The 9,587-nt window shown below is 41.9% G+C and overlaps 1 protein-coding gene across 1 annotated transcript in view; it reads left to right on the top strand.

The window, feature by feature from the left end:
- The window catches only part of ogfod3 (2-oxoglutarate and iron dependent oxygenase domain containing 3), a 31,021-nt gene that overhangs the window by 966 nt on the left and 20,468 nt on the right, over positions 1 to 9,587 (top strand). The window contains exons 2-6 of the mRNA XM_032502126.1: positions 1,279 to 1,505; positions 4,764 to 4,839; positions 5,107 to 5,149; positions 6,653 to 6,717; positions 8,110 to 8,166. Of these exons, the coding sequence (XP_032358017.1) occupies positions 1,279 to 1,505; positions 4,764 to 4,839; positions 5,107 to 5,149; positions 6,653 to 6,717; positions 8,110 to 8,166 (468 nt within the window). The remainder of the gene's footprint in view (positions 1 to 1,278; positions 1,506 to 4,763; positions 4,840 to 5,106; positions 5,150 to 6,652; positions 6,718 to 8,109; positions 8,167 to 9,587) is intronic.

Raw genomic sequence — 9,587 nt, 5'->3', positions numbered from 1 at the left:
TCTTTTATATAGACCTTAGTGGTCCCCTAATACTGTATCTGAAGTCTCTTTTATATAGACCTTAGTGGTCCCTAATACTCTATCTGAAGTCTCTTTATATAGACCTTAGTGGTCCCCTAATACTGTATCTGAAGTCTCTTTTATATAGACCTTAGTGGTCCCCTAATACTGTATCTGAAGTCTCTTTTATATAGACGTTAGTGGTCCCTAATACTGTATCTGAAGTCTCTTTTATATAGACCTTAGTGGTCCCCTAATACTGTATCTGAAGTCTCTTTTATATAGACCTTAGTGGTCCCTAATACTGTATCTGAAGTCTCTTTATATAGACCTTAGTGGTCCCCTAATACTGTATCTGAAGTCTCTTTTATATAGACCTTAGTGGTCCCCTAATACTGTATCTGAAGTCTCTTTATATAGACCTTAGTGGTCCCTAATACTGTATCTGAAGTCTCTTTTATATAGACCTTAGTGGTCCCCTAATACTGTATCTGAAGTCTCTTTTATATAAACCTTAGTGGTCCCTAATACTGTATCTGAAGTCTCTTTATATAGACCTTAGTGGTCCCCTAATACTGTATCTGAAGTCTCTTTTATATAAACCTTAGTGGTCCCTAATACTGTATCTGAAGTCTCTTTATATAGACCTTAGTGGTCCCCTAATACTGTATCTGAAGTCTCTTTTATATAGACCTTAGTGGTCCCTAATACTGTATCTGAAGTCTCTTCCAGGCTGGGGGAACTCATATTAATGTTAAAAAACCTCATAAAGTGAAATTGTCATGCCATGGGACCTTTTAACCTAACTTTTATTTACCACTTTATCACTGCTACTTATATCTCACATGGCTGGGTGTTGCCAATCGTTTTCAGAATCGATTCCAATCTGATTCCCAAGGTCCCAATCTGATCACATTTCTGATTCAATATCAGTAGACTTTTCTGTTGCACGACTTAAACAAATGTTGAATGTACACATGTTCCACCAAAACAAGTTCCTTCCTGAGACTAGTTTGCAGAGACACAGGCCCTTAGCACCGCCCAAGATGATTGTGATTGGTTTAAAGAAATGCCAATAAACCAGAGCATGTTATTTTCCCATCCCAGAATGCTGTGTGGACTAGCCTTACATAATCCTTGCAACAAATGTATGAAAAAAAATAGATTACATTAACAGGTCATTGCATAAATTTAATGAAAAAAGTAAATACATGCAAACAAACATATCATTGTCATAATTCAGTTGATCATGTGGAGCTTCGTTTCTGTCTTGGTCAGAGGTAATGCACTGCGGCAGGGATCTGCATGGAGGGGCTCCCGGGGGCTTGTGGCCTTGCTGCTGGTGGTTCTGTGCGCGTGCGGGGGGGCCGTGTGGCTGTTCCTAACCTCTCTGGACGGTGACGTCACGGAAACACTAGTCCGCCAGGGTGAGCTGGTGTCTCCCCAGCCCAGAGTCTACACCGTCCAGTGCTCGGAAGACTACGAGAACTACAAACGCTATCCAGGTAGGGGTGGGAATCGCCAGACGCCTACCAATACGATATCATCGCGATACGATATTATTGCTATTTTAAACATATTGGAGGAATCTTTCTGTTTTATTTAAAATTAAATGTTTCTCAAACTGCCTTAAAACTGACCAACACATAAATAATAAAAGATTGATACTTGGCATCTGTGTATCGATACAGTATTGCCACTTAAAATATCGCGATACTTTGCTGTATAGATTCCCCCCCCCCCCCCCCCCCCCCCCCCCCGCCCCATATCCAGGTGATACTCTGGTCCCTGCATTGTGCTGTGTCAGACGGTTGATTGGCTCACACCTCTCTGCTGTGTAGACATGGCTGGGACAGAACAAAGCCAAGCCTACTAGATGAATACCATTCTCCAGTGTAGGGCTGCACTGTATGAGAAAATATATTGTGAAATGCGATAACATCGTGGTATATGGCGTTAACGATATTACTTGCGATAAATAAAAATATTAAGTTCAAGATATTAAGGTATTTCAGTGCATTTTGAATATAATATGAATGTACTGTAATGTTTCAGTATTCTTCTGAAATACTAAAAATTGCTCGTTGAAATGACAACAAACAAAAGGAAATCCTTCCCAACATTCTGGTTTTTAACAATGAATTTAAAAAGCTGCAAAAAATTGACATCAAGTGGAATAGGCGGTTTTAAACAGATGGGTTTTGAGCTGCAATGTCAAATGGGGAAATTAATCGACGTTTCTAAGTTGGGGTGGTAATGAATTCCAGAGAAACTGTGATGAAAATATATTATATAATATATATACATTATATTATTTCATATATTATATATATATATATATATATATATATATATATACATACACTCCAGTTGCATGTTCTTCTGCTCTGCCCTTAAGTAGTTTTACAGAGAGCTGGGCAATATGGAGAAAATCAGATATCGTGATTATTTATGTATTTATTTATTTATTTATTTTATTTTTTTGACCTAATACAGTGATGTCGATATTGCGGTGATATTTTCGGGTTGACTATTGGTACTTTCACAAAATACTTTCACATTTAGATTTAAGATAAATTAGTTAAGTGGTCATCAGTAATGTGGATATAATGACTAAGTGGGTAAAGGCAAATAATAATAATAATAATAATAATAACAATAATAATAATAATTGCAGCCTTTAAAATCAGGAAAAGACACCACTTAATGCCACTGTTGCACTACATGCTTGCTCGTAGGTGTGTTCTAGACCTACTCTATCTGTATAGTGTCTTGAGATAACTCTTACTATGCTTTTGATTCTATAAATGAAATAGAATTGAATTGTGCCATATTAGGATATCCAAAATGTAAGACGATATCTAGTGTCACATATTGATATTGATATCCTTACATTGCCCAGCCCTAGTTTTCCTTGATGTAAGATGGGTAGTCAGTCACAACAAATTGGAAGTTGGAATAAAAACTGTTCTCTTACACATCATCATACTGGATTTTTGTGAATTTCATTATCATTATAACAAAACCACAACTTCAAACCATCTGGAACAGCATGGAAATAATCCACTAGATGGCAGTATAGCACAAGCCATGCTGAGCAGACTGCTACTGTAGCTGCACTGTGGGATTGCATAATTCAAACGGTGGACTGCTGCCACTGAGAGATGCCACTTCACCTCCTGGGCACTGCCAGGTGCCTTTGAGCAAGGCACCGTACCCCCCCAACCGCTCAGGGCGCTGGTCCAGCTGGCAGCCCACTCACTCTGACATCTCTCCACTAGTGCATGAATAGGTCCTGAGCATGTATGTGTATTTCAGGCCTGTGTGTGAATACTAACAAAAGTGTACACAGAGTGTGAATTGTAATTTCCCCACTGGGGATCAATAAATAGTATAAATATTATTATAGCTGACAAGAAAGTTCATTTGGGACTCTCATTTCATTTCTATTTGCTCATATTCTATATGTAAATGCTTTGGTCTTCGCTCACTCATCCACGTTGGCCTCACGGAGAGTTGAAAATATCAGGAAGGAAGATAGCTGCTGGTCCAATTATTGCTATGGTTTTACAATTTTTATGGTATTGCAAGGGGGAATACTTATTTTTACAGACTGATATGACATGAGAAGAATAATAACATTGGATCATTCCCACTGTCTCTAAGTTAATTATTTGTATCTTTTCTTGGTGTGCATCAGAGTAGTAGATTATTTTCATTGTTGATTAAATTGTCGATGATTTTCTCAAGTAGTTGTTTAGTCCAGAGATCTTCAACAGGGGGTCGGGGACCCCTAGGGGCCAGTAGTAGACACCGGTAAACAGAGTGGATCAGATCTTCCACCTCGGTGAAGAGCCCCTGTAGATGTAGAGCAAGTTCTTTGACCAAGTGGGATGCTTGTTGTTTTAAAATGACTAAAAGTATCCCTCTCCTCATCCCCCACACACCCCAAACATGACAAACAAAATAGAGATGTATCAATACCAGTATCGGTATTGCCCGCGATACTGCCTAAAAGGCTGGTATCGGTATCAGGAAGTACTGGAGTTTATGCACCAATGTGATACCACATGATAAAGCCCTAAACAAAATCTAAGTTAAAGTAGTTTCTTTATGTTCTTTTTCCATTATAAACTGGCAAAAAAGAAAGTTCTGTGGCGTTCATTGATTGTGTTTGTGTTCATTGATTGTGTTTGTTCATGTTTCATAAGGGGGGGGGGGACTCAAACCGATTCATTGATTACCAAAATAGTTGTCGATAGTTGACAACTAATCGATTCATCTTTGCAGCTCTGCATTAGAAATCATACGCGACAAATGTAGTAGTAGCTGGTGTGTTTGTTTCCCCTCTGTGTTGCTGTTGTAGTCTTTATGTTGATTCAGGAGTAATGGGTTTTAAAATCCAAACAGCTTTATTTAAATTTTATCAGACACTTCAAAATTGATTGGAACACTTTTTAGACTGTCAGGAAAAAAAGGAGAACAAATTGGAAGTGTCTTATCAAACTAAGCCTGTTGGCATCTCGGGAGTCTAAAGAAGACACAGCGGGAGCCTCGATCTTCGCGCTATACATCATTGCCAAGAGGCTGGAGGGAAGCCCTCCATTTTTGAGGCATTAATGAGCAGATAAAGCGCCAATAAACTCCCTACCGTGCACTTTGTTTCTCCACCTGCCACTTTCTCTCCCTGCTCAAACCTCCAAAACAAAGCAAAACATATTCTACTATTATTTTCCAAATCCTCTCCCATGTCTCTCTCCCAGGATGCACCCCTGTGAAGTGTGGCCGTGCAGTCACAGACAGCGTGGTGACGAGGGAGGAAGCCCAGGTCCTCAGGAGGTAAAAACTCTCTTGTCTCTTTTTAGGGGGCCTGAGGGTGGGGATGGGGGATGGGGGTCAGACTACAGCATTGAAAACCAGTTTAGGATTATAGGAAATATTGGCTAGGCTAGAACAACACGATGCAATTCTACTAAATACAACACAGGGGAGGGGGACCTCATATACCAGGGGGAGTGGGGGTGCCACCCCATGCCCCCCCCACCCCCTTCTAGCCCCACCCCTGCAGCTGGATCATTCTGAATGCATTCTGTCTCTGACACACAGGCTGGCGGAGAGAGGGCTGGCGCTGGCTGGGTCAGACGGAGGAGTGAGTATATCGCCGGTGTCATTGTTGGAATCATGGATTCATCCCTGATTTGGGTTTGCTTGTCTGAATGCTCAGCAATTTTTTAGAAAGAAATCAACTTAGGGTCCATCTGATCACAGGTACGGACTATTGTAGCCCGGGCAACTGCCAGTTTGCCCTGATTGGCTTAGCTGCCCCTTTGGTGAAATAACCTAAATACATTTTTCTGTGGTGGCTGCGTTAGACCTATAACACGCCAATCATTACTAAATCAAATTAAATTGCTATACCTCATCCCATATGCCCTCAGCCCCCAGTCATGTGACTTTGTTTAGATTAGCACACACAGAGCACCGCAAAGCCCTTCTGCCTTCACGTACATTTTTTAAAGTTATGGAGATTATGACAAATGCTCTGAATAGAAACCAAAAAATCCACTTCATCTTATTTTTTTTATTTTATTTTATTTTACTTTTTTGGCCATTTTTTTTCAGCCTTTATTTTGACAGGACAGATGAAGACATGAAAGGGGAGAGAGAGAGGGGGGAATGAAATGCAGCAAAGGGCCGCAGGGCGTAGTCGAACCCGGGCCCGCTGCGTTGAGGAGTATACCTCTATACACGGGCGCGCCGCTCTACCAACAGCTGGATTAAATCTGTCAGCAGACCAGCTGTGAGAGAAGCGTCTGATAATGTCAGTCAGCCATCCTACGTTATTCATTTAATATGAAGTTAGCCTATTTTATCAGAAGCGTTTTCTTTAAGTTGGAATAGGCTAATAACTCATTAAAACACATGTTTCATTTAATAATAAATACACGGAGGTACAAGGTATTAACTCTGTAGGGTGCCCAAACTCTTGCAGACTCCCTCTTTTTGTTTTCTGTTAGTTTGAAAGCGTAAATGATGGAAATAAAATCTAAATATTTGTGACATACCCATGTCTAATCTGTCAATTTGATGCCTTTTGGAGACTTTTCCATCTTTTCTTGGCTTCTTTATGCACATTAATACAAAGTTTTTCCTGGGGTGCCCAAACACTCAATCCCCACTGTAAGTCAAATATTTCCACCCGTATCAGCCTAGCCAGCTCATGTTTAACCCCATTTTAGCCACGTACAGTATGCTCGTACTCCCCACTGCTGTAATGAACCTCTCTTTACACCAGAGGGGGGGCTGGCACAATAAGCAGAGCTGCAGCTCAATGAGTCACTCTGGCACATACAACGTGGACTCATATTTGTCCCTGGCATGCCCTACCCCCTTGATCTCTGTCCCAGCAGGCCAGGCCCTCAGCCAATAAAGGAACTGTTTATGGAGTGTTGATACTTTAAGTGAAGGGAGTGGAAGCAAAGGGGGGGGGGGGGGGGGGGGGGGGTGAAGGTTATTTTTTTAACATGTGGAAAAGAGAGCAGTGTCCCAAAGGAGTTGACAAGAAATAACAAGTAAAGGGCAGAGTGAGTACATCAACAGCCGGCAGTTATTTTTACAACTGATTTGTGATTCTCATTTTTGACCTCTGCAGGCTTCCATACTGGACCTGCACTCTGGAGCGTTGTCCATGGGTAAACAGTTTGTCAACATCTACAGGTGAGAAAGTACATGTTGTCTTTGTTCCTACCAGAGCCCGACCAATATATCGGTCTATATATATATATATATATATATATATATATAACTATTGCTATTGGCATTTATAATGGCTGACTTAAAAAAAAAATCATTCATCAGAATCATTTATAATGACAAATAAATGATTCTGATAAATGAATATTTTAAAATAAAATAGAAACGGACGGTCCACCATGTTCTGAGTGTTGGTGTGGCATAGTTTGTCCACCAGAGGGCGCGATCTACAACGTCTCAAGTTTGTTCAAAGGACTTTAACAATAATAATAAAAATAATGTATCCTTTATTAGTCCAAATAGAAATTACAATTTACACTCTGTTATTACACACAGGCCTGAATTACACACACATGCTCAGTACCTATACATGCACTAATGGAGAGATGTGAAAGTGTGTGTGTGGGGGGGCTGCCCATGAAAAGGCACCCCGGGCAGTTGGGGGTTCAGTGCCTTGCCCAAGAGCACTTTGGCAGTGCCCAGGAGGTGAACTGGCACCTCTCCAGCTACTAGTCTACCACCATAATTTGGTCCATATGGGAACCAGCAACCCTCCGGTTCCCAACCCAACACCCTACGGACTGAGCTACTGCCACCAAGTTTTATATCTAAAGTTTATATTTTTATACATCTTATTTATCAGAACTTTGATATATTTTGATCTTCCTCTGTTCTGTTGTGACAATAAAGTCGGTCGATATTGTATTTTTAAATAACCAAATATTTGTATTGTATCAGCGTTAAAAACACTCTTCCTACTCTATTTTTAAGACTGCAGGAATGACACCCAGCGTAATATCTAACATTTGCAGAAATATCTTCACCAAACTATGCAGCTAGTCATCAATCTTAGTGATGCCGGTCCGTGAGCGCTGTCTTCCCCAGGTCCAGTGACCCGTACGAACGCTCATTCATCACTGCCAGCAGAACCCAGATTTTAGTTGCATCATCAGCTCCTCTCCCTTTCCCCCTCCCTCATACTCCTCCCTTGATTCATTTCTCCCCCCATCTCCCTCCGGTCCCACGGGGCAGGTGGCTGACACCGGATCCTCCGGGACCATTTGGCAGATTTGAATCCGGAAGCGATGACAGTACCACTCTCACCCTGCTGGCGTCCCTTCAGCCCTCACTGGGGACTTCCTCTTGTGAAGCAGCCAGGCGTTTACTGTCTGCTGTGTTCGGATGGCTGGGTGGCACACCCGTCTGGGTAATGGTGCACCGTGGCGTGCTGTGAAACGTTAATTTATGCTAACAGATCCCATCTCTTCCCTCCCTTCTCCCCGTGTCGGTGTGTCTCTGATTGGCTTTGGCTGCGTCCGGAACTGTCTGTAATTACGCGGCGGGATGTGGCTGCAGGTATTTCGGAGATCAGATCAAGGATGTGTTCACGCAGGAGGATTTCCAGCTTTACAGGTGACTAAGGAACCCTAATTAAAATGTATACATGCATTTATGCTCCAAACTCTCATCATATTACTTTTGTCATAAAGGTAGCAAACATACTGTTGCTCTTTATTATAATGCCTTTGTTAGCATGGACTCAATATAAGAATAGATGTATGGAGGAATACGCCCATCATGTTTGCACACCTCTTGGATCGTTGAATATAAGCAAAATACATCATAACGGTGAAAACACATCGGAGGCGTAAGTGTTGTGTATAGCCCACGTAGCGTAGATACGTGCCTGATCCAGCGCCCGGCCATTCATACTGGGCGCGTATTTCTCCATGCCAGTCACAAAGTGGTCAGTCTTCCTTCGTCTCTCTCTCTCTCTCACTCGCTTTCTCTCTGTTTCTCTGTCTCAGTCCATCTGCCTCTTTCGCGCCGTGTTTGGCGCGAAAGAGCAACAACTTTGGTGTTCAAAAAACTGCTTGTAAAATCAAACTGCCACTATGTCCACAAGCTTATTCAGACATTGAAACAAACAATTAATGTAAATTAAGTAATAATAAATAATAATTGTAGGGGGGCTAATGTAATCTTACCCCCTTGCCCTTCACAATCTTAGCTACGTCCCTGCATCCAAACGGGCAGAGCGGCGTTCGCGTAGTGTGGCTCGCACACAGCCCTGCATCCTGGCAAAGACTGGAGCCACTGTTCTATTAGCGTGTATCAGTAAATGTGATCATTTAATTCAATTTTAGCTTAATTCAATATTATTTATAGTATCAAATCGTAACAAGAGGTCACTCTTCTCCAGACACTTTACAGACAGAGCAGGTCAAGACCACACTCTATAATTTACAATGACCCCAAAATTCCCCCCAGAACAAGCACTTGGTGCAACTGTGGCGAGGAAAAACCTCCCTTTTGGGCAAAAACCTCAGATGTAACCGGGCTCTTGGTGGGAAGCCATCTGCCGCTGCCGGTTGGGACACAGAGACGGATACATACATAGATAATTATGATTCATAATAATTATAGCAGTTGGTATGATGACCGGTGGCAATTATAGTAACAATAAAGATAGTGGAACTGTGACTAGAAATAATAGTTGTGGCAGTTGAGGGCGTAGCAGGGTGTTGCAGGGCATTGGAGGGCAGAGCAGTGCGTTTACACATGGGGGTTCCCATGTACGGTCTTCCCCCTGCCAAGATCTCTGGCTACCCCTTTGTCACCCCACGTAAAATTTGCTAGATCTGCCTCTGGACAGATTGGATAACATTGGCGCCGAAATAAAAACTGCTCTGCTGCGCTGCTATACGCAACAGCTACGTGCCCAGTGTGTTTTCTCGGTGCAAACCCAAATGAAAATGCAGTCTATACCAGTATATAGATATTGGTCTTAATAAACACTCAGCTGCTGTTGAGACCTCGTCACACATCATGCA

This window comes from Etheostoma spectabile, chromosome 21, assembly GCF_008692095.1.
Source record: "Etheostoma spectabile isolate EspeVRDwgs_2016 chromosome 21, UIUC_Espe_1.0, whole genome shotgun sequence".
NCBI lineage: Eukaryota > Metazoa > Chordata > Actinopteri > Perciformes > Percidae > Etheostoma > Etheostoma spectabile.
This window is presented reverse-complemented; position numbering and strand designations above follow the sequence as displayed.